This window comes from Heterodontus francisci, chromosome X (genome assembly GCF_036365525.1).
Source record: "Heterodontus francisci isolate sHetFra1 chromosome X, sHetFra1.hap1, whole genome shotgun sequence".
NCBI lineage: Eukaryota > Metazoa > Chordata > Chondrichthyes > Heterodontiformes > Heterodontidae > Heterodontus > Heterodontus francisci.
Window position 1 is genome coordinate 13,936,849 of NC_090421.1, and position 25,953 is coordinate 13,962,801.

Genomic DNA, 25,953 nt, shown 5'->3' on the forward strand with positions numbered 1-25,953 from the left:
GGATATAACGAGAGGGAAACAGGGAGTGGAGATTTTATGGGTAGAATTAAGAAATAGAAAATAATTTAAGACTGTAGTGGGAGTTGTGTATAGATCCCCTGGTAGTAGCTGTGAAGTGGTAGATGGGGGAAAACAGCTGCTTAATCAGGCAGAGTGGTTAGAGGTCGGAGGTCATGTGATGAAACCTCCAGGAATATGTCCAACCAGCATTGGCAACCCGAGCCAGGGGTTAAATGCACCATGTGATGGAGTACTAAGCCACAGAGATCAGGAAGATCCCAGTTTGAACTCTTGCTCAGAGCTGAATGAGCCAATTGCAGCCAGGGTTATCACCTGGGCTACAGGCCAGTGGCTTCTGCATCTCTAGGCTGCTGCAACGAAAACCCTGCTGAGGTCTGATGGCCATCCAGTGAACTCTGGCGGAAAGTTTATCTGTGCGAATATGAGGTGAGGACAAGACTAGCCTGGGCCACAATCGCCCCCTTGCCTTGGTCAATTAGCCTACTGATAGTCCTCCAGTACTTGCAGTGACTATCACTGTACCCAGCAAGATTCAGCACCTTCAGTATAGGACAGAACTAGAAAAAAAAAAAGGCTCTTGTATTAAGCGGATATTTTTAAACAACAACTTGCATTTATATAGCACCTTCAATGTGGCAGAAGATATCCCAAGGTGCTTCACAGGAGCGTCATCGATCAAAATTTGACACCAAGCCACATAAGGAGATATTAGGACCAGTAACTAAAAGCCTGGTCAAAGAGGTAGGTTTTAAGGAGTGTCACAAAGGAGATGAGACAGGAAGACAGGCTGAGAAGTTTAGGAGGGGAATTACAGAGCAAAACACTTACTTACAAGTACAACATAATCCTTGTTTTCTGATCCCCAGCAGCATGTTTTGGCACATGTTACAATACACCGGTCTATTAAAATGTTTCAGTCGCCAAATATGTTGCCCATCATCCTTTAAACTCTGCAGAGAAACAAAAACAAAGATACCACGCCATGGGACAGAATAATAAGCAGTGGAGTCACCCCCGCAAACAAATACATTGGGTGGAATTTTACGCTCTCCCTCGCGGCGTGTTTAGAGGCGGGGAGAGCAGAAAAATTGGGTGGGATGGTGGCGGGGGGTGGGGGGGGGGGGTTGGTGATTGGTTGCCGCCACCGTCCAACCTCCACTGAAATTTAGTCCAGGCTGGGAAGGCCTGTGAACGGCCTTCGCATCACCACCTATTGAGGCCCTTAACCGGGTAATTAATTCCTAATTAAGGGCCTCTTCCCGCCACAGCCACAATTACCCATGTGGCAGGCGACCCTCCTCGGCCTCCAGGATGGTCACCTCCAGCAGCAGCCACCAGCTGCAGCATTAGTTGTGTGTCTCTATGTGTCTGTGTGTGTTCTTAGGAGGGATGGGGATGAGAGTGTTTGGGGAGCAGTGGGGTGAGGGAGGAGGTGAGAGTTTTTTTCCCAACTCTTTCCACTGTCTGGGATTCTGCTGTCGTCAATGCTTCACTTTGCTTTGCTCATCTGATTACTCACACTGACCTCACTTGTGTGTCTCTTATTGTGATGTCTTGTGGAAAGAAACGTGCTTATTAGGAGGCACTACACAGCCCCAGTACATGTTGAAAACCCCTGAGAACTGATCTGTTTCAGCAATATTAGCTTTCCAGAACACCCCTTGCAAACAGCAATGTACCTTCAAATAGCTCAGTGCTGATATATTACTTACAGCTTCCAGTCCGAGAAGGACCAATAATGGAGCTGTTGTCATCCCTCCTTTGATCCATTCGTCCAATGAAACAGTGCCGTTCCCATCATAATCAATCTCTTTCATCATCTCTTTTAAAATCTAAATGGAGCGAAATAAGTTCGAAAGTGAGATTAATGGAACGGAGGAAACTCAACCAGTTGATTATCTTAATAAAAGCAAAATACTGCAGATGCTGGAAATCTGAAACAAAAACAAGAAATGCTGGAAATACTCAGCAGGTCTGGCAGCATCTGTGGAGAGAGAAGCAAAGTTAATGTTTCAGGTCTGTGACCCTTCATCAGAACTGGCAAAGGTTAGAAAAGAAATGGCAAGCAACCGGAAGCTCAGGGTCATGCTTTCGGACTGAGCGGAGGTGTTCAGCAAAGCGGTCACCCAGTCTGCGTTTGGTCTCCCCAACGTCGAGGAGACGGCATTGTGAGCAGCAAATACAGTATACTATATTGAAAGAAGTACAAGGAAATTGCGGCTTCACCTGAAAGGAGTGTTTGGGGCCTTGGTTGCTGGCCTTTTCAACACTTCCCCCTGCTCTCATGTCAACATTTCTGTCTTTGGCCTGCTCCAGTGTTCCAGTGAACATCAACGCGAGCTCGAGGAGCAGCACCTGATTCTTCGATTAGGTACTCTACAGCCTTGTGGACTGAACATTGAGTTCAATAACTTCAGAGCATGACTGGCCTTTTTTTTAATATTTTATTTTTTAACCACGTGCCTGCTTTTTATGTAGTCAGAGCTGCTCATTATTCTGCTATTAACACCCTCGCTGGACTAATGCATTGTCTTTCACCACAAGCATTAACAGACTCTTTGCCTTTGTCCCAGGACAGCTTTGTTATTTAATCTCCCTCTGCCCGATCAAACACCTTTCCCTTTGTTCTCTCCCCCACCCAACCTCTCCTTCACTTGCTGAAAACCTAATTCTTTTCTAACCTTTGCAAGTTCTGATGAAAGGTCACAGACCTGAAATGTTAACTTTGCTTCCCTCTCCACCATTGATTATCTTGTCTGTATCAAATGCACAATTGGGGTGAAGTGTAAAAGTGAAGGGCTCAGAAAGGGGAGAGAATGGAAAGAATGGGAGAGAAGGGGAGAAGTGGCTCCAAACCTACTGATTTCATCCTTTCAATATTTGTAATAAACAAGATAACACTGGTTCAATACCAGTTAATCCATTTCTTACACAAGTGGGTGCAGAAATGTTTAACCAGTGGGTTAATGGTGTTGTTACATTCGTGGACATTAGGGTTAACCACACGAAAGACTCACAGGTTTGAGTTCTGTCACATCCCAGTCCAAATACTTTGCCACGTGCATCATTTGGGCAATGATCCGATCAACTTCCTGAAGACAGAAGGAGCAACACATCAGATCAGATATTGCTGCTATAAAGTAGTGTGTGAGGAATTCAACACTGCTGAGCATCTAGCAGAAAATTGGGCACATGCCAATATGGATTTACCACTCTTCAATATCATGGCCAGAAAAGACATGCACCAGACTCCTCGAAATTTCCAATCTGAGCTCTTGGTGGGCGAGGCTTTGTCAGGAGTGAAGCCTGCAACTGACAACCTATTCTCTCAGGGTGTACACATATGGCAGCTCAAAACTGGGCATCCATGAGGCGCTGTGGGCCATCAGCAGCAGAATTGTATTAAACCACAATCTGTAACCTCATGGCGCAGCATATCCTTCATTCTCCCATTACCATCCAGCCACAACCAACGGATCAGATCTAAGCTCTGCAGTCCTGCCATATCCAGTCATGAATGGTGGTGGACAATTAAACAACTAACCAGACGAGGCTCCACGAACATCACCATCCTCAATGATGGGGGAGCCCAGCACATCAGCGCAAAGACAAGGCTGAAGCTAGAAGTGCCGTGTGGATGATCCATCTCAGCCTCTTCCTGAGGTCCCCAGCAACACAGAAGCTAGTCTTCAGCCAATTCTATCCACTCCAGGTGACATCAAAAAAGCAGCTGTGTGCTGTGTGCTGGGTTCTGACAAAATCCCGGTTGTAGTACTGAAGACCTGTGTTCCAGAATTAGTTGCAGTTCTAACCAACAGCATTACCATCACTAAATGACCCACTATCAACATTCTGGAGGGCTATCATTGACCAGAAACTTAACTAGACCAGGCAGATAAATACTGTGGCTATAAGAGCAGGCCAGAGACTGGGAATTCTGTGATGAGTAACTCACCTCCTGACTCCCCAATGCCTGTCCATCATCTATACTTCCCTCTCCACTTGCTCAACACCAATCAGGAGAAAGTAGCCTGCGTGATTGGCACCCCATCCACAAACATTCACTCCCTCCACCACTGACACACAGTGGCAGCAGTGTGTACCATCTACAAGATGCACTGCAGCAATGCACCAAAGCTCCTTAGACAGCACCTTCCAAACCCACAACCTCTACCCCCTAGAAGGACAAAGGCAGCAAGCGCATGGGAACACCACCACCTGCAACCTCCCTTCCAAGCCCCACACCATCCTGACTTGGAACTATATCGTCGTTCCTTCACTGTCGCTGGGTCAAAATCCTAGAACTCCCTTCCTAACAGCTGGGTGTACCTACCTCACATGGACTGCAGTGGTTCAAGAAGGCAGCTCACCAACACCCTCTCAAGGGCAATTGGGGATACACAACAAATGTTGGCCTAGCCAGCGACGCCCACATCCCCAGAATTATGTTCCTTTAAATTTGCATCTGTGAACATTTCCTGCTTGTGAGGACATGCTGCTGTCAGCATTCCTTGTGTAGTTTTGTTTTCTTCCAGTGAGGACCAGAGGACTTGTCACAGGAGATTCCTCCTCCAAATGCAATCAGTGGGTTGGAAGCTCAAGCCTGCATATGATGGGATGGCCCTGGATCACAACGACTTCCCCATGATTTCCCAATCGGAGATGTCATCGAGGGTGGGGAGGGAATCAAGGAGAGATGCAGCACGTCTCAGAGGACGGCAGATGAGTCAACTCACACTAGTCTTGTTCGTCACCTCGTAATACTGGCAGTGACATGAGATTTAATCACCAATAATGCTGCTCCAGAGTGACTGCTAAGAGGTGGGATTCCCAAATAAGGTGTGCACAACATATGTAACAAATAAAACATATCCTAGAGGTGCAATGTACTGATACCCTGAGCAAACAGCAAAACTTACAGAACTGTCCAGGAGTCCGTTTGCATCGGTGTCATACAATTTAAACGTAACTGTTAAGGAAACAGAAACACATGAAGAATATTAGACTCTGCTTTTAGCAAGAAGGCATCACCTCATGAAGACAACCTGCTTCCATTTCATTAACTCGCAGGTAAAGTTTGCTTCTCTGAGCCATACAGATCAGAAACGTTTCAGGATCAATCGTCGATCTGGATTGAGCCAGTTGTTTGCAGCTGGGTGCTAGGTGACCAGAGTATGTGCTCCTGATCAGCACCGTGACTGGAAGTGACCATATGTAGTTGCTGGATGAGGACAGGATCCAATGAGAGTTCACTATCCTCTGCAGTTGGATGGTCTCCTGAAACTCACTGTCATGGTTCACACGTAAATAATGACACTGGAAGGTGAGGTGCTTGAGGGAAAATATCAGCTCCACAGTTAACCCTCCCTATTTGCAGGAATATCACGAGGACAGCTGAGAAAAATCAGAAAATAAGCAGCAAAACAATAAGTGATCCAGCTCAATAGGAAATCACCGACACAGTAAACAGCGAAGTCACCAGTGTGAACAGCGAAATCACCAGTGTGAACAGTGAAATCACCGACACAGCGAACAGATAACTCAGAACTTTTTTTTTAAATCTTGGGAGTTAAATGTACTTCTTCCTGCAGTTCTCCTGCCTAAGTAGCTGTGAGTGAGCAAATATCAGGCTGTATGCTCTATCCAGTGGTTCAGTGTATGTCATATTATTGTGTATTTGTTACAGTAGTTTGGGCCCTGCTCATCTGCACAACATTTACTGTAATCCCTGGAATGTTGAACTGAAAAGCTGGTGGTCAGTAACTGCAGGAAAGTGTTGTCTCATTTGGTACTCAGTGTCGAAAGACATTCTAGCCATGTTTACGAGTATGGTTTATTGCCCATGTTTAGACACTCCTGGAGCTTTGCTCTTGAATACTTTGCTAATTCATTTCTGGTCAATTTGGCAGAGCCAAAGCCTGGCAGAGTCTAGCACACTTTCACCAATATATACGAAGGGCAAATTCTACATTCCCATGTTCCCGGAGAGGAAGCCATTCACAAAGAGAGTGTGGGTTGGAGATGAAGCAACAACATCATAGCCCTGATTCATTGGCACTCTGCTGCAAGAGTGGGATCATCAAATTTACCCTTTAGTTTTTTTTCCCTCATATTCCTCTGGTAGCTCATGCTCTCTTTTTCATTCACTCAAGGGTTTCCTCAGGAATCTATGCTTTCTCCCACTCTATTCTCTTTTCAGATCATTGACCTTCTCTATTCGCCATCCAATCCTACCCATCACATTGTTGATGATTCCACTCAACCTTGGTCAACTGCCTTCAAGCTGTCCTCTTGAAGTGTACTGGTTAAATCACTGGATGGTCTTCAATGAGTCAATGATTTTTCATCCCTCAGATACTGTTTATTCATGTCTTTCATTTGCCCCAGAAGCTTTCACCTCTCCCACTGATTGCCCTACCCTTAGTCCTCCTGCACCTCTTGGCATTCCTGACCTCACTATCTCCTCCGATTGTAAATGAAACTCCCACATCTTCAATTCTAAAGATGTCCTCAAGAAGTTTTGTTTCCCTGTTCGAGTCAATCATTTCCTTCCCCCTTCGCAACGAACAGCCTTGTGTAAATTCAAAGTCCATTCGAGTTTCAAACACTGCTCCCATAGTTGGCGAGAGTCTGCAAACATCTTCGACAGATTACAAGTAAAAAGATGTGCAATCCTTCTCTTCCCTTTCACCTTCAACCTCCCCCTATCTGCTGAAACTTTTCCTGTCTCTGTTTTATTGACAATGATTATTGTCCATCTATCTCATTCCTGCATTCTCATTGTGTGACAATCAGTACTCCTACCCTACATTTGAAACCTGTGGGAGTCCAAACCTTCTCCAGTTTTCAGGCAAGCCTCCCTCCAAGAATGGATAAATAACAGCAAACAGTCCGATGCAAAGCCTTTTAAATCCCACAGTGTGACCCTTCACCCTTGGCCTTGGTTTCTGAACCAATGAAAATCAGCCACTCAAGGTTATTGGCTTCCCATACAAAACCCTCTAGTGGTGGTTAATGAAAGTACATGTTTTAATTCATTCTTGGGGTGTGTGCATCATTGGCAAGGCTGGCATTTGTTGTTCATCTCTAGCTGCCCTCAAAATATGATGGTGGGCCTTCTCCCTGAACCCCGATAGCAGTTTGATACAACTGAGTGTGTGACTAGGCCACTTCAGAGGACAGTTAAGAAACAACTATGTTGGTGAGGGACTGAAGTCACAGATCAGCTAAACCAGGTAAAGATGCCAGCTTTCCTTCCTGGTCGAACATTAATGAACCAGTTGGGTTTCTATGACAGTCCAACAGCTTCATTGTCACATTTGCTGTTATCAGCTTTTTAAAAAAAATTTGCAAATCATTTAACAACTGCCAATTCTCAAACAGCCGTGGTGGGATTTAAACTCAATTTCTCTGGATTATTATTTTTTTTTAGAGATACAGCACTGAAACAGGCCCTTCAGCCCACCGAGTCTGTGCCGACCATCAACCACCCATTTATACTAATCCTACACTAATTCCATATTCCTACCACATCCCCACCTGTCCCTATATTTCCCTACCACCTACCTATACTAGGGGCAATTTATAATGGCCAATTAACCTATCAACCTGCAAGTCTTTGGCATGTGGGAGGAAACCGGAGCACCCGGAGAAAACCCACACAGACACAGGGAGAACTTGCAAACTCCACACAGGCAGTACCGAGAATTGAACCCGGGCCGCTGGAGCTGTGAGGCTGCGGTGCTAACCACTGCGCCGCCCTAATATTAATCCAGTAACATAGCCATTATCTTGCCACTCTTGTGTAAAAGTCATTCATTGAACAAATATTTCCTTAACTGTTAATTTTCAAAAGATCCAAAACAATTTTGTTTTCAGGACTGAACTCACATTTGAGTTTATCTTCAGGTTGGCCACCCTCCAGGAAGGATAAATAACAGACAACGTCCTTCACAAAGACCACCTCGGGCACCGTTGGATCAATTGTTTTGGAGTTTTGAGTGTCTACAGAAATTGGAAAAGAAATCATTTGTAATTTAGAGTTCACATCACAAGTGACAGCAGAAAGGGAACAGTCCTGTAAAGAGGGGAGTGACAGTTCTACAGGGTCAGGAGGAGAGAGTGAGAATTTGAGCAGGGAGAGAGCGTTTGAACAGAGAGAGACAGAGAGCAGACAGAGAGTTCAAAGAGAGGGAGTGACTTTGAACAGAGAGAGAGAGTTCAAATAGAGAGAGAGAATTTGAACAGAAAGTGAGAGTTCGGGGAAGGAGAGAGAGTTCGAACAAAGAGAGAGAGTTCAGACACAGAGAGATAAAAGCAAAATACTGCAGATGCAGGAAATCTGAAATAAAAACAAGAAATGCTGGAAATACTCAGCAGGTCTGGCAGCATCTGTGGAAAGAGAAGCAGAGTTAATGTTTCAGGTCAGTGACCCTTCTTCAGAACTGGCAAATATTAGAAATGTGCAAGGTTTTAAGCAAGTAAAGCGTGGGTGGAGCAAGAGATAACAAAGGAGAAGGTGTTGATAGGACAAGGTCACAGAGAATAACTGACCAGGAGGTCATGGAACAAAAGCGAACGGTATGTTAATGGTGTGCTGGAAGACAAAGCACAGAGCACTCCAAGCACATACATAAAAAAACACATTAAAAAAACAAAAAACTAAACAAACTGAAAAACCTAAAAGAAAATAACAAATAAAAAAGGAAAACGAAAAAAAAGAAAAAAATAACTGAGCATAAAAAGGGGGACCCGTCATGCTCTGAAATGATTGAACTCAATGTTCAGTCCGGCAGGCTGTAGTGTGCCTAATCGGTAAATGAGATGCTGTTCCTCGAGCTTGCGTTGATGTTCACTGGAACACTGCAGCAATCCCAGGACAGAGATGTGAGCATGAGAGCAGGGGGGTGTGCTGAAACGGCCAGCAACCGGAAGCTCGGGGTCATGCTTACGGACTGAGTGGAGGTGTTCCACCAAGCGGAACAGAGAGAGAGTTCAGACAGAGAGAGAGCAGACAGAAAGAGTTTGGGCAGAGAGAAACACTTCGGGCAGCGAGAGAGAGAGTTTGGGTAGAGAGGTAGAGAGATCAGGTAGAGAGATAGGGAGTTCAGGTAGACAGATAGAGAGTTTGGGTAGAGAGACAGAGCAGACAGAAAGAGAGAGTTTGGGCTGTGTTTATTGTTCACTCTTAGACAGAGTTGGAGAATGGGAGGAGGGGAAGCAGGGCCCAGTCACTAAAAGTCCACAAGTAATGTGCAGGGGCTTATAGGGGTTAGGTCAGTATAGCACAATCCTACGATGAATGTAATCATGCATTCTGGTCTAGCTTTGACATATTGATGAGCCCAGAGAAGAAACATGAAGGATGGTATTTTGAGCTCAGTTAACAGGATACAGATATTCATTGTAGAGACATATAGGTGCAGGGATGAAATGATTGCGGGTTTAATATTCTGAAAGTGTTGTTTAGTGTGGCTTTGTTAAGATGGTGGGGACTGAAGATGGTGGCTATAAAATGCATGCACAATATACTTGGGAGATCCATCTCCTCAGAGAACTCTCATCTACTGGAATAGCCAACATTGATGGGGACAACCCAGATCTGTTCGGTAGCTACCTCAGAATGTTATATGACAACTTAAACTCCTCATTTTGTCATGTGCAATGTTGCCCTTCTGAACAGCCTGCCAGAAAAGAACAAGAATAAAGGTGTGCAAAAGGGAAAGAAGGGCGTTTAAATTGTCAGATGAACATTCTGAGATTGTTTTCCTTTGAGCAGCGAAGATTAAGTGGAGATTTGATTTGGCCGTCCAAAATCATGAATGGTTCAGATAGAATAAATAAGGAGAAGCTGTTTCCACTGGCAGGAGGGTCGGTTACCAAAGGACACAGATTTAAGATAAATTGGCAAAAGAACCAGAAGGGGAGAGGAGGATTTGTTTTTTTTTTACACAGTGAATTGTTGTGATCTGGAATGCGCTGCCTGAAATGGTGAAGGAAGCAGATTCAATAGTAACTTTTAAAAGGAATTTGATAAATACTTGAAGGGAAGAATGCAGGGCTTAAGGGAAAAGAGCAGGGAGGACTAATTGGATAGTTCTTTCAAAGAGCCAGCACTGGCGCAAAGGGCCGAATGGCCTCCTCCTGTACTGGATGATTTATGCCAAGGTTTCAGGCACAGGGGTGATCTGGTGCATTCATCCAAAAAGTACAGCAAATGGGGTTGTATGACTTTACTAGGTTTGGGAAGATGGGGTTGGGATTAAGTCACATTTCCTGGCCTGTAATTTTGCAATATTCCTGTATGCCCTGAATGAGATTCTTATGCATCATTTTGTTGCTAAATCTCCCAGTCACTCCTGTACTGAGGTGTGTACTCACAAACCTGCCATGCAGATTTCCAAATAATGGGCTGGAGAGCATGGCTCGGGTGACTGATGAAGGACCATAGTCACAATTGTTAACCCACGGGAATATCTGTAGGTGTTATCCCACAGGATTCCCTGTAGGTGTTATCCCTCGGGAATATCTGTAAGTGTTATTGCTTGTGATTTGCTGTAAATGCTATCCCACGGGAATATCTGCAGTTGTTATCCATGGGAATATCCGTATGAACTATCCCACGGGATTCTCTGTAGTTGTTATCTGTAAATATTATTGCTTGTGATTTGCTGTAAATGTTATCCAATGGGATTATCCATAGGAACTGTTAAGCACAAAATGGGGCTGATGCTAACCCAGTATAAATGTGGTGATTTGATTGGGATGCGTTGTGAGGCTTGACACAGTCAGTACAAACTGTTCCAGGCCTGCTGTAAAGCCAATGGATATGTTGATGACCTATAGATGTTAGACTTTAAAGCTGCTCTCACCTTTCTCACTTGGCTTTGTCTGAAAGGATCTAAAGAGGTGCTGACAAAATTGATTGGGAATGTCTTCCACATCTAGGTAGATCTTCATGAATGTTCGAAATCCTTCAAAATCAATGTGCTGCAAACAGAGAAAAAGAAATCGGTGGAAATAGGTAAAACCTGCACACTTTAAGATCACCTCAAGCATCGGGACCACTTTATAAAGGAAATATGATCCAGTTTAAAGGGACAGACTCATCTCTTGGGATTCTTTTGGGGGGGGGTTGCTATTTGTCCATTGGAACCCCTTTGAAGGAGGAGAAATCTCAGCTCTTGGAGGCCCTTTAAAAATCAAACAACTGAAGCATTCATTAACTTTAATACACCAACAACTTATATTTATATAGCGCTTTTAACGCAATAGAACATCCCAAGGTGCCTCACAGAAACGTTATAAAACAAAATATGACACTGAGCCACATAAGGAGATATTAGGTCAGATGACCAAAAGCTTGGTCAAAGAGGTAGGTTTTAAGGAGTGTCTTAAAGGAGGAAAGCGAGGTAGAGAGGTGGAGGGGTGTAAGGAGAGAATTCCAGAGCTTAGGGCCTAGACAACTGAATGTGCGGCCACCAGTGGTGGAGTGATTAAAATCGGGGATGCACAAGAGGCCAGAATTAGAAGAGTGCAGAGATCCTGGAGGGTTGTGGGGCTGGAGGAGATTACGGAGGTAGGGAGGGTCGAGGCCATGGAGGTATTTGAAATCAAGGTTGTGAATTTTAAAAATTGAGGCGCTGTCTTACCGGGAGCCAATGTAGGTCAGTGAGCACAGGGGTGATAGAGGAACAGGACTAGGTGTGAGTTAAGACATGGGCAGCAGAGTTTTGGATGACCTCAAGTTTACAGAGAGTAGAATCTGGGAGACCAGCCAGGAGTGTGTTGGAATAGTCAAGTCTAGAGGTGGGATAATGGGGAGGTGGGATGTGCGAAGGAGGATTTGCTATGAGGATACCATCACCTTAGATGGTTTCAGCCCCACAGCTGGCCATGGCCTCAGCTATGGCCACTCCAATAATAGTAAGCACCATCTCCTCTGTGGGGGTTAGAACATGCAGGTACGCCTCTCCATCTGCTCCAGTTAGTTCCTGCTGTCTCCAATTGTGTGTCACCTTGTCGAGTGCAATAGGTGTGGGTGATGTGGCTGTCATGTGGCTGGCAGTGTGTGCAAGCTGTGAGATGTGAGTGTGAGGTTTCCAATAGTGCTATATGTGTGAGGGTGAGGTGAAGTGTATGAATGTCAGATATGAGTTCTGATTGATGGAGATTGTTGGTAGTGTGGTGAATTGAGCAGTGGTTGAGGCTAGTTGGTAGGATGTGGTATTTGAAGATGCATTCACTGGCCTTGACCACTCATTTAAGGTCATTTAACTTCTTGTGGCACTGTATCCAGGTCCTTGGGGCTAAACTCCTGGCATTGACCTGTTACCTATTTGTTCCTAGTGCCTTGTCATCATGTGTCTTGTGGGCCTCCTGCTTCACTGAAGATACAGGATATCTCTCCTCCTTTCCACCTCCTCAAGTGCAGTGTCTGAAAACCTGAGGGCCTGCTCTCTCCCATGGTCAGCCATTCTTTACTCTTTCCCAGGTCACTTTCACTTGTAGAATGGCCCCAGCACCTATTCCTGCCACAGTGCACCTCCCCTTTAAGAGGTGCCGGCTGGCTTTAAGTAGTGCAAGTTTGTAATGAAATTGGGCCCCCTGCTGATGGATGCAGCCAATGAACAGCGCAATTCACACTGGCTGCATGCAGAAAGCATTATAATGAGCTGGCAGCATGAAGTTGACTCGCTGGCTGCATTACACTGAATGGGCACAGGGTGATCGCACAGCGCGATCCCTGCGTCCATCTTCGGGCCTGTCCAATTTAACCCCAAGTAAATTCATGTTCCAGTTTCCCAAATGGCCTATGGGGTAAAGCCACCTTGAGGTGTCATACTGAGTCATATAGGCTAGAAGGTCCCAGGTTCAATTGTTGGTTTTAGCCAGAGCAGCAGTTTGGAGATGGACACAATTGGGGGCTGGGGCGTGCACCAAAACCTGGAAGGAGCGAGTAGCCAGGGTACAACACAAGCTGAGCATTTGGGCACAGCGATCTCTCTCCATTGTGGCTAAGAACCTGGTCATCAGGTGCGAGGCGCTCACGTTGTTGCTGTACATGGCGCAGGTCTGGCCCATACCCCACTCCTGCGCTGTGGCGGTCACCCGAGCCATTTTCCACTTCATCTGGGGATCTAAAATGGACCGGGTCCGGAGGGACACTATGTTCAAACCTCTGGATAAGGGCGGGAAAAATGTACCCAACGTCACCCTCATCCTGATGACTACCTTCGTGTGCGGCTGCATCAAGCTGTGTGTAGACCTCCAGTACACAAACTCCAAGTGTCACTACGTGCTGAGGTTCTATCTGTCCCCGGTGTTGCGAAGGATGGGCCTGGTCACATTGCCGCGGAACGCTCCATCCAGTTGGACCGTGCCGTACCACCTATCCTTCGTGGAAAAGGAGATGGTGGATCCTGTCGGATGGTTCCCCGAGCAGACCGCCAAAGTCATTTGGCGGAATGCCTCATCACCAGAACTTTCAAACAAGCACCAAGATGTAGCTTGGCTGGTGGTGGGAAGAGCCCTCCCCGTCAGATCCTTCATGCACGCCCGAAGTCTTGAAGTCTCACCCCCTCTGCACTATGCCCTCGTGGTGGCTGTGGTGGGGAAGAGACGGTTGCCCACCTCCTTCTGGAATGTGTCTTTGCAAAGCAGGTGTGGAAAGAGATGCAGTGGTTTTTGTCAAGGTTCATCCCAAGCAGCTCTGTAACACAGGAGACTGTGCTCTACGGGCTGTTCCCAGGGACGCACACCGAGACAAACATCAACTGCTGCTGGAGGACTATCAATTCGGTGAAAGACGCCCTTTGGTCTGCCCGAAACTTGCTGGTCTTCCAGCGCAAAGAGTTGTCCACGACCGAATGTTGCAGACTGGCACATTCCAAGGTCCAGGACTATGTGCTGAGGGACGCAATACAGCTTGGGGCAGCCGCAGCAAAAGCTCAATGGGGAAAGACCACAGTGTAAGGTCCTCCCACCAAGCTGAACTGAGGGGCTGGATCCATGGAAAACCCCTCGAACTGTATTGGGAAAATTTTTGTTTGCTGTAAAATGTATATGGCATGAAAAATGAAATGGAAGAGTTGTGAGGCAACTCATGGTTGTATTGAAAGAAACTGGTCTCCTTTGCAATGTTTGTAATTTTTGACTTGGTGCTGTCTGGAACTGTTTGGTCATGTATTTTTTACAGATTTCTATGAATAAAGTATATTTTGGAAATGAAAAAAAAGCAATTGGATAAAAGAGAAACTCAACATGTTGGGTGCGTTCCTTCATCAGAACTGGTTGGGATTCTGTCAGTTCTGCTGCAGGCTCTCTGCCTGAACCATTAACCTGTCTTTCCTCCTTTCAGATCTTGATGGCCCTACTTTGCATTTCCAGCAGTTTCTGGTTTTAATTTAGCTTTCCTACATTTGCATTATTACCCCTTAACTCTTCTGGAGCTCCTTATCACTCTGTCCACGCTCACAAACTAAACTTTATCAGATTTTTATTCAGGACATAAATAAACAAGAGGATGCTAAAGCATGCGTGAAATCTCTGAACAGTTTGATTTCTATTTACTGGGGGCATCAGTTGATTAGAGCAGCTCTTTGCAAACCGTCCCGAATTTATCTCTTCTGTTGCTATGGAATTGAGCTTCACAACAGCGGGACTCTCTCGGGTGCACTTTTAGCGGCAAGGCAAATGTGTTTCTTACATTGTGGATTGTCCACTAGTGTGAGACGGCTGAATTGAACCTCCAGACCAGGTAGGTAAATTTGGCTCAAGGTGGCCTCTTGTCCAGGTTTGGATTCTATTTGAGTAACAACTCCCTGGAGACTGTCTGCAGTATGTCTTCAAAAGTTATCACAGAATCACAGAATTGATACAGTGCAGAAGGAGGCCATTCGGCCTGTCGTGTCTGCACTAGCTCTCCGAATGAGCATCTCACCGACTGCCATCCCTGCCTTCTCCCCGTAACCCTGCACATTCTTCCTTTTCAGATAACAGTCTAATCCTCTTTTGAATGCTTTGAAGTGGGGCCAAAGGGTCGACATTAGTAGATTTAGCATTAGAATGCATTAATGATCTCAGAAGAAACACTGTAGTTGTGAGGGACCCTTTGGCCTGATGGGATACTTGACCATTATTCTGGGATTGTACAACTCAGTACTTAATTTCCTCAAACAGCCTGTGTAAACATGCTGTCCTTGCTTCACTAAGAAAAGAGATAAGGGGAAATTGGAGACTAGACAAGCAACAATAAACCATGGGAACTAGCAGCATCAAGGTTGGGGGCTGAGATAACAGGAAACATTTGTTGGGGGCCACACAATCCAGTTCATTGATCAAGTCGTAAACCTGGTATGCGTTGGGGCTAGTGTGATCAATGAGTAATGACTATTATATCCTATAAATGTGTGCTGTAAACTCTGTATCATTGAGAAGTTCTTTGGGTTACCAGAAGCTTCTCCCTTGCATATGCTTGAAATAAAGTCTTCATTTGCTTTAATTCTGTGGACTTGAGGGTGGTTAAATATTTCCACAACAGCTTCAATTGAACCTGCCTCCACCACACTCTCAGGCAGTGCATTCCGGATCCTAACCACTCGCTGCATGAAAAAGTTTTCCGAATGTCGCTTTTGCTTCTTTTACCAATTACTTTAAATCTGTGCCCTCTCGTTCTCGATCCTTTCATGAGTGGGAACAGTTTCTCCCTATCTACTCTGTCCAGACCCCTCATGATTTTGAATACCTCTATCAAATCACCTCTCAGCCTTCTCTCCTCCAAGGAAAACAGTCCTAAATTCTCCAATCTATCTTCATAACTGAAATTCCTCATCCCTGGAACCATTCTCGTGAATCTTTTCTGTACTCTCTCCAATGTCTTCACATCCTTCCTAAAGTGCAGTGCCCAGAATTGGATACAATACTCCAGCTGAGGCTAAACTGGTGTCTTATACAAGTTCAACATAATTTCCGTGCTCTTGTACTCTATGCCCCTATGAATAAAGCCCAGGATACTGTATACTTTATTAACCACTCTCTCAGCCTGTCCTGTCACCTTCAATGACTTATACACATATACCTCCAGGTCCCTCTGTTCCTGAACCCCCTTTCGAATTGTACCCTTTATTTTATATTCCCTCTCTTCGGTCTTCCTACCAAAATATATCACTTCACACTTTTCTGTATTAAATTTCATCTGCCCATTCCACCAGCCTATGTCATCTTGAGGTTCTACACTATCCTCACAGTTCACAATACTTCCAAGTTTTGTGTCATCCGCAAATTTTGAAATTGTGCCCTGTACACCCAAGTGTAGGTCATTAATATATACCAAGAAAAGCAGTGGTCCGACTACTGACCCCTGGGGAACCCCACTTTTTCCCTTCCTCCAGTCCGTAAAACAACCATTCACCGCTACTCTCTGTTTGCTGTCACTCTGTTAATTTTGTATCCATGCTGCCGCTGTCCCTTTTATTCCATGGGCTTCAACTTTGCTGACAAGCCCGTTATGTGGCACTTTATCAAATACCTTTTGGAAGTCCACGTACACTACATCAACCACATTACCCTCATCAACCATCTCTGTTACTTCATCAATAAACTCAAGCAAGTTAGTTAAACATGATTTGCCCTTAACAAACCCAAGCTGTCTTTATCGTAGTCTTTGTGTCTGTTTATGTGAAGGAGTTGATTTTATAAAAGGGTGACTTATCAGAGAACATAGCTTCAGCTCCTTATTGCTGAGTAGCAATGAATTCAAAGAGATCTTATTGTTGCTGCTCTCTCAAAGGTACTGACTCTTGCCAGGGTTCAAGTTCCACAGGTACTGAACACCCACCCTCAGTTATTGCACCTAAGTGACCTTTCTTCACATATGAAACCAGATAGTGAGTGTTGGCAAGCTATTCAACTATTGCGAACGTCCCTGCTGAGCCTCAACCTGTCCTCATGCGGGCGGGGGTGGCTGAAATTCTAATCCAGCCCCAGGCTCACTTCCAGCTTCAGACTTGCAAAATGGCTGGAGAAAGGGCCCGGAATCACTGCATTCTGCTTCGCTCAGAGGAGGCTGTGAAATTCCAGTGCCCAGACCTCCCCTCCACCAACCTCAAGCTAGGCATGTGCCAAGTGGAGTTTCCAGGCTTCCCCAGGAACTTTGACCATGGGTTAGGATCCATTATGGGTCTAGTAAAAGCCTCAGTATAGAGAAGAGATCTGGTTGTTCTTCCTGGATCAGATCCCATATTGTCCAGAAACAGGCCCATAACTCCTTTAGGAACTGCAGAGTCTGGCTGCTCTGTATCTGGGAACGCCAGTACCGAGCGGAGTGGCACAGTGCCTCTCCGACTTCCCTGGGCCTATACAGGTGCCTGCGGCCTACCCTGGGTTTGGTAATGACCCCGTCATAATTTTGGGGCCCTGCAGTTACCCACTGAATGATTGGGACACACAAGTGAATCCGGGCACAGCACTGGCTGCACGTGTGGCGGGGGCATTATCACCCACTCCGTGGTGTTGGTCGCGAGACTGGCTGTGAGTCTTTGCAGGCCTCACCTGTTCTGTGCTGTACTTGGATAGACGACCATTCCCGTCAAACTCGGCCAGAACATCTTTCACCTTCTTTGTTGAATCTGTAAACAGAAATCATATTCTTTTCTAATTGGAAGCAAAGATGATTAAAGGAAGTTTTCGGGCATGGGTGGGGGCAGAATGTTACTTTCCAAAGATAGGATTGGTTTCATTTTGAACCAATGACATGAACCCACTGATGTTAATTAAAGTTCTGATTCCCCAATCAGAGGCTCCCAGTGAGAGGTGGTCATCATCGGGACTGTTCATTGGGAAACCATGTTGATGGGTAAGAAATCCAGGGCTCCGGCAAATTCCCAACCAGCATTCCTGGCGACAGTCACTACCTGGTGGGAATGACTGAGCGGAAAACCAGCCCTTATTTATTAGAGTAGTCGAGAACAATTCCAGAAATCCGTGGTTCCTCTAATTCCAGCCTCTTGCACATCCCTAATTTTAATCGCTTCACCATTGCTGGCATGCCTTCAGCTTCCTTGGTCCTAAGCTCTAGAATTAACTTCCTTAACCTCTCTCTCCTCCTTTAAGATGCTCCTTAAACCCTCCTTATGTGGCTTGGTGTCAAATTTTGTTTGAGTTTTTCAAGGAGGTGACCAAGAAGATTGATGAGGGCAGGGCGATGGATGTTGTCTACATGGACTTTAGCAAGGCCTTTGACAAGGTCCCGCATGGTAGGCTGGTCCAGAAGGTTCGAACACATGGGATCCAGGGTGAGCTAGCAAATTGGATACAAAATTGGCTTGGTGATCGGAGGCAGAGGGTGGTAGTGGAGGGTTGTTTTTCAGATTGGAGGCCGGTGACCAGTGGTGTGCCGCAGGGATCGTTGCTGGGCTCTCTGTAGTTTGTCATATATATTAATGACTTGGATGTGAATGTAGGGGGCATGATTAGTAAGTTTGCAGATGACACCAAAATTGGTGGTATAGTGGACAGTGAAGAAGGTTGTCTAAGGTTACAACAGGATATAGATCAACTGGGAAAGTGGGCAAGGGAGTGGCAAATAGAATTTAATGCAGACAAGTGTGAAGTGATGCATTTTGGGAAGTTAAACCAGGGCAGGACATATACAGTGAATGTCAGTGCCCTGGGGAGTGTTGTTGAGCAGAGATACCTTGGGGTGCAAGTACATAGTTCCCTGAAAGTGGCAACACAGGTAGACAGGGTGGTGAAGAAGGCGTACGGCATGCTTGCCTTCATCAGCTGAGGCATCGAGTACAAGATTTGGGACGTCATGTTACAGTTGTATATGACGTTGGTTAGGCCGCATTTGGAGTACTGTGTGCAGTTCTGGCCGCCGCACTACAGGAAAGATGTGATTAATCTAGAGAGGGTGCAGAAAAGATTCACAAGGATGTTGCCTGGTTTGGAGGGCTTGAGTTATAAAGAGAGATTGGATAGGCTGGGTCTGTTTTCCCTGGAGCGAAGGAGGCTGAGAGGGGACATGATAGAGGTATATAAAATTATGAGAGGCATAGATTGGATAGATAGTCAGAGTCTGTTTCCCATGGTCGGGGTGACTAAAACTAGAGGACATAGATTTAAGGTGCAAGGGAGGAGGTTTAAAGGGGATCAAAGGGGTAAATTTTTCACACAAAGAATAGTGGGTATCTGGAATGAGCTGCCTGAGGAGGTGGTGGAGGCAGGAACAGTAGCAACATTTAAGAGGAATCTGGACAGGTACTTGAATGAGCAAGGCAAAGAGGGATATGGAATTAATGCAGGCAGGTGGGATTAGTATAGATAGGCATTATGGTCAGCATGGACGCGGTGGGCCAAAGGGCCTGTTTCTATGCTGTATGACTCTATGACTGTAACGCTCTTCTGAAGCACCTTGCAAACCTGCGACCTCTACCAACTAGAAGGACAAGGGCAGCAAATCCATGGGAACACCACCACCTGCAAGTTCCCCTCCAAGTCACACACCATCCTGACTTGGAACGATATCGCTGTTCCGTCACTGTCGCTGGGTCAAAATCCTGGAACTCCCTTCCTAACAGCACTGTGGGTGTACCTACCCCAAATGGACTGCAGCGGTTCAAGAAGGCAGCTCACCACCACCTTCTCAAGGGCAATTAGGGATGGGCAATAAATGCTGGCTTAGCCAGTGACGCCCAAATCCCATGAATGAATTTTAAAAAAACATGGGAATGGTTTACTATGTTAAAGGTGCTACAGAAATTGTTGTTGCTATTGGGAGTATGGGGCTGGGTTCGGTAGGCAGGAGCCAGGGGTAGGAACTCCCTACACTCAGACTTCCTGCTCCCATGCCTCAGTCAGGACCCCAAGTATCTTTGGAGACCCACATGCAAAGTAATTGAGACATGAACTTCGCCAATCTGACCCCCTTACACAGGGGTCCTAGAGGAAATGTGGTTGCAGTTTGGGTCGGGGAATGAAGTCTGAACAACTGGCCCTCCCCAGTTGTCTCAGTTTTGGAAGCTCCATTTGACCTCCAGCATCAAGAGCTTTCTGGGACAGAGAGTTCCAGATTTCCACTCCCCTTTGTGTGAAGAAGTGCTTCCTGATATCACCCCTGAACAGCCTAGCTCTAACTTTGAGGTTATGCCTCCTGATTTTTGGTTCCTCCAGTTCCTTTGGATTACTTTCTCTGTATCTACTCTGTCAAATCCTTCAATCATCGTTAACACCTCAATTAGATCATCCTTCAATCTTCTAAACTCAAGTGAGTATAAAAATAAAATAAAAACAGAAAGTGCTGGAAATACTTGGCAGGTCAGGCAGCATCTGTGGAGAGAGAAGCAGAGTTAACGTTTCAGGTCAGTGACCCTTCATCAGAACTGGCAGATATTAGAAATGTAAAAGGTTATAAGCAAGTGAATTCGGAGAGGGTGGAAGAAGAACAAAAGGGAAGGTGTGTGATAGGGTAGAGGGCAGGAGAGATGTCCTGGGACAAAGGCAAAGGGAGTATTAATGGGTGTGGTGAAAGACAAAGCATTTGTCCAGAGAGAGTGTTAATGGCAGAATTATCTTATTTTATTCTTTACCATGTGCCTGCCTTAAACTTGGTTTTTCATGTTGTGCTTTTGGACAGAGCTGATCATTATTCTGCTGCTGGTTGCAGCAATTAAGCCTTTGCTTCTGAGGTAGGCTACCCTGTTTCCCTCTCACCTCAGTTCAGTAACTGGAACCACCCCCCTTACCTCACTTCAGTAGCTAGGCCCCCCCTTACCTCACTTCAGTAGCTAGGCCCCCCCTCCCTTATCTCAGTTCAGTAGCTGGGCCCCCCCTCCCTTATCTCAGTTCAGTAGCTGGGCCCCCCCTCCCTTATTTCAGTTCAGTAGCTAGGCCCCCCTTACTTCACTTCAGTAGCTAGGCCCCCCCTTACCTCAGTTCAGTAGCTAGGCCCCCCCTCCCTTATCTCAGTTCAGTAGCTGGGCCCCCCCTCCCTTATTTCAGTTCAGTAGCTAGGCCCCCCTTACCTCACTTCAGTAGCTAGGCCCCCCCTTACCTCAGTTCAGTAGCTAGGCCCCCCCTTACCTCACTTCAGTAGCTAGGTCCCCCCTTACCTCACTTCAGTAGCTAGGCCCCCCCTCCCTTATCTCAGTTCAGTAGCTAGGCCCCCCCTCCCTTACCTCAGTTCAGTAGCTAGGCCCCCCCTCCCTTATCTCAGTTCAGTAGCTAGGCCCCCCCTCCCTTACCTCAGTTCAGTAGCTAGGCCCCCCCCTCCCTTATCTCAGTTCAGTAGCTGGGGCCCCCCTCCCTTATTTCAGTTCAGTAGCTAGGCCCCCCCTTACCTCACTTCAGTAGCTAGGCCCCCCCTTACCTCACTTCAGTAGCTAGGCCCCCCCTCCCTTATCTCAGTTCAGTAGCTAGGCCCCCCCTTACCTCAATTCAGTAGCTAGGCCCCCCCTTACCTCACTTCAGTAGCTAGGCCCCCCCTTACCTCACTTCAGTAGCTCGCCCCCCCCCCCCTTTAGAATTAGAATTAGAACATTACAGCGCAGTACAGGCCCTTCGGCCCTCGATGTTGCGCCGACCTGTGAAACCATCTGACCTACAATATTCCATTTTCATCCATATGTCTATCCAATGACCACTTAAATGCCCTTAAAGTTGGCGAGTCTACTACTGTTGCAGGCAGGGCGTTCCACGCCCCTACTACTCTCTGAGTAAAGAAACTACCTCTGACATCTGTCCTATATCTATCACCCCTCAACTTAAAGCTATGTCCCCTCGTGTTTGCCATCACCATCCGAGGAAAAAGACTCTCACTATCCACCCTATCTAACCCTCTGATTATCTTATATGTCTCTATTAAGTCACCTCTCCTCCTCCTTCTCTCTAACGAAAACAACCTCAAGTCCCTCAGCCTTTCCTCATAAGACCTTCCCTCCATACCAGGCAACATCCTAGTAAATCTCCTCTGCACCCTTTCCAAAGCTTCCACATCCTTCCTATAATGCGGTGACCAGAACTGCACGCAATACTCCAGGTGCGGTCTCACCAGAGTTTTGTACAGCTGCAGCATGACCTCGTGGCTCCGAAACTCGATCCCCCTACTAATAAAAGCTAACACACCATATGCCTTCTTAACAGCCCTATTAACCTGGGTAGCAACTAGCAGAAACAGTTTTATTCTCTACCCAATCTGATCCTCTTAATATCTTGAAAACTTTGATCAAATCCTACTATAACCTGCTAAATTTCAGGGAATACGACTCTAACTTGTGTAACCTCTCCTTGTAATTTTTCTTAATTTAGTTATGGGATGAGGGTGTCATCAGTAAGGCCAACATTTATCGCCCATCCCTAATTGCCCTTAAGAAGCTGGTGAAGAGCCAGTTACTTGAATACAATTGAGTGGCTTGCTAAGCCACTTCAGAGGGCAGTTAAGAGTCAACCACATTGCTGTGGGTCTGGAGTCACATATAGGCTAGACCACAGAGTCAGAGTCATATAGCACAGAAACAGGCCCTTCAGCCCATCGTGTCTGTGCCAGCCATCAAGCACCTAACTATTCTAATCCCATTTTCCAGCACTTGGCCCATAGCCTTGTACGCTATGGCATTTCAAGTGCTCATCTAAATACTTATTAAATGTTGTGAGGGTTCCTGCCTGCATCACCCCTTCAGGTAGTGTGTTCCAGATTCTAACCACCCACTGGGTCAAAATATTTTTCCTCAAATCCCCTCTAAACCTCCTGCCCCTTACCTTAAATCTATGCCCCCTGGTTATTGACCCCTCCGCTAAGGGAAAAAAAGTTTCATCCTATCTATCCTATCAATGCCCCTCATAATTTTGTATACCTCAATCATGTCCCCCCTCAGCCTTCTCTGCCCTAAGGAAAACAACCCCAGCCTATCCAGTCTCTCTTCATAGCTGAAATGCTCCAGCCCAGGCAACATCCTGGTGAATCTCCTCTGCACCCTCTCCAGTGCAATCACATCCTTCCTATAGTGCGGTGATGAGAACTGTACACAGTACCCCAGCTATGGCCTAACTAGCGTTTTATATAGCTCCATCATAACCTCCCGGCTTTTATATTTTATATTCTTTGCCTTGGCTAATAAAGGCAAGTATCCCAAATGCCTTCCTAACCACCTTATCTACCTGTGTTTCTGCCTTCAGTGATCTATGGACAAGTACACCAAGGTCCCTCTGTACTTCCTAGGGTCCTACCATCCATTGTATATTCCCTTGCCTTGTTAGCTCTCCCAAAATGCATCACCTCTCACTTCTCAGGATTAAATTCCATTTGCCAGTGTTCCGTCCATCTTACCAGCCCATCTATATCGTCCTGTAATCTAAGGCTTTCCTCCTCACTATTTACGACACCACCAATTTTCATGTCATCTGCAAACTTACTGCTGATCATACCTCCTATATTCACGTCTAAATCATTAAGTTTCTTTAGTTTAGTTTAGTTTAGAGATACAGCACTGAAACAGGCCCTTCGGCCCACCGAGTCTGTGCCGACCATCAACCACCCATTTATACTAATGCTACACTAATCCCATATTCCTACCACATCCCCATCTGTCCCTATATTTCCCTACCACCTACCTACACTAGGGGCAATTTATAATGGCCAATTTACCTATCAACCTGCAAGTCTTTGGCATGTGGGAGGAAACCGGAGCACCCGGAGGAAACCCACGCAAACACAGGGAGAACTTGCAAACTCCACACAGGCAGCACCCAGAATCGAACCCGGGTGACTGGAGCTGTGAGGCTGCGGTGCTAACCACTGCACCACTGTGCCGCCCATTACCTCAGTTCAGTAGCTAGGCACCCCCCCCCTTATCTCAGTTCAGTAGCTACCCCCCCCTTACCTCACTTCAGTAGCTAGGTCCCCCTTTACCTCAGTTCAGTAGCTAGGCCCCCCCTTACCTCACTTCTGTAGTTAGGCCCCTCTTTACCTCAGTTCAGTAGCTAGGCCCTTTTACCTCACTTCAGTAACTAGGCTCCCCCACCTTACCTCATTTCAGTAGCTATGCCCCTTGTACCTCACTTCAGTAACTAGGACCCCGTTATCTCACTTCAGTAGCTAGGCCGCAGCTTACCTCACTGCAGTAACTAGGACCCCCCCCCCCCCCCCCCCCCCCCCCCCCCCCCCACCTTACCTCACTTCAGTAGTTAGGCCTCTCCAACGTCACTTCAGTAGCTATGCCTCTCTTACCTCCCTTCAGTAACTAGGCCCCCCCCAATCTTACCTCACTTCAGTAGCTATGCCTCACTTACCTCCATTCGGTAACTAGACCCCCCCCCCCCCACCTTACCTCACTTCAGTAGCTATGCCTCTTTTACCTCATTTCAGTACCTATGCCTCTTTTACCTCATTTCAGTAGATAGGCCCCCACCTTATCACACTTCAGTAGTAAGGCCCCTCTTACCTCACTTCAGTAGCTAGGCCCCTAGCTCACCTCAGTAACTAGACCCCCCCCACCTTACCTCACTTCAGTAGCTATGCCTCTTTTACCTCATTTCAGTAGATAGGTCCCCCCCTTTATCTCAGTTCAGTAGCCAGGCCCCCCACTTATCTCAGTTCAGTAGCTAGGCTCCCCCCCTTATCTCAGTTCAGTAGCTAGGCCCCCCCTTACCTCAGTTCAGTAACTAGGCCCCCCCCTTAGCTCACTTCAGTAGCTAGGCCCCCTCCTTACCTCAGTTCAGTAACTAGGCCCCCCCCTTACTTCACGTCAGTCGCGAGGCCCCCCCTTATCTCACTTCAGTAGCTAGGCCTCACCTTGCCTCACTTCAGTAGCTAGGCCCCACCTTGCCTCACTTCAGTAGCTAGGCCCCACCTTACCTCACTTCAGTAGCTAGGCCTCACCTTGCCTCACTTCAGTAGCTAGGCCCCACCTTACCTCACTTCAGTAGCTAGGCCTCACCTTGACTCACTTCAGTAGCTAGGCCCCACCTTACCTCACTTCAGTAGCTAGGCCTCACCTTGCCTCACTTCAGTAGCTAGGCCCCACCTTACCTCACTTCAGTAGCTATGCCTCTTTTACCTCACTTCAGTAGCTATGCCTCTTTTACCTCACTTCAGTAGATAGGTCCCCCCCTTTATCTCAGTTCAGTAGCCAGGCCCCCCACTTATCTCAGTTCAGTAGCTAGGCCCCCCCACCCCCCTTATCTCAGTTCAGTAGCTAGGCCCCCCCTTACCTCAGTTCAGTAACTAGGCCCCCCCCCACCCCCGTTAGCTCACTTCAGTAGCTAGGCCCCCTCCTTACCTCAGTTCAGTAACTAGGCCCACCCCCCCCCCCCCCTTAGCTCACTTCAGTACCTAGGCCCCACCTTACCTCACTTCAGTAACTAGGCCCCCCCCCCTTACTTCACGTCAGTCGCGAGGCCCCCCCTTATCTCACTTCAGTAGCTAGGCCTCACCTTGCCTCACTTCAGTAGCTAGGCCCCACCTTACCTCATTTCAGTAGCTAGGCCTCACCTTACCTCATTTCAGTAGCTAGGCCTCACCTTGCCTCACTTCAGTAGCTAGGCCCCACCTTACCTCACTTCAGTAGCTAGGCCTCACCTTGACTCACTTCAGTAGCTAGGCCTCACCTTACCTCACTTCAGTAGCTAGGCCTCACCTTGCCTCACTTCAGTAGCTAGGCCCCACCTTACCTCACTTCAGTAGCCAGGCCTCACCTTGCCTCACTTCAGTAGCTAGGCCCCACCTTGCCTCACTTCAGTAGCTAGGCCCCACCTTACCTCACTTCAGTAGCTAGGCCTCACCTTGCCTCACTTCAGTAGCTAGGCCCCTTTTACCTCACTTCAGTAACTAGGCACCACCCCCCACCTTACCTCACTTTAGTAGCTATGTCTCTCTTACCTCACTTCAGTAGCTAGGCCCCTAGCTCACCTCAGTAACTAGCCCCCCCCCCCCCACCT

The 25,953-nt window shown here is 46.7% G+C and overlaps 1 protein-coding gene across 4 annotated transcripts in view; it reads right to left on the minus strand.

The window, feature by feature from the left end:
- LOC137358667 (diacylglycerol kinase beta-like) overlaps window positions 1-25,953 on the minus strand; it is a 157,396-nt gene that overhangs the window by 55,667 nt on the left and 75,776 nt on the right. For all 4 annotated transcript variants that reach the window (XM_068024816.1, XM_068024815.1, XM_068024817.1 and 1 more), the window contains exons 3-9: window positions 17,572-17,648; window positions 10,893-11,010; window positions 7,912-8,025; window positions 4,941-4,990; window positions 3,039-3,113; window positions 1,734-1,853; window positions 854-971 (exon numbers count right to left, since the gene is read on the minus strand). In XM_068024816.1, the coding sequence (XP_067880917.1) occupies window positions 854-971; window positions 1,734-1,853; window positions 3,039-3,113; window positions 4,941-4,990; window positions 7,912-8,025; window positions 10,893-11,010; window positions 17,572-17,648 (672 nt within the window). The remainder of the gene's footprint in view (window positions 1-853; window positions 972-1,733; window positions 1,854-3,038; window positions 3,114-4,940; window positions 4,991-7,911; window positions 8,026-10,892; window positions 11,011-17,571; window positions 17,649-25,953) is intronic.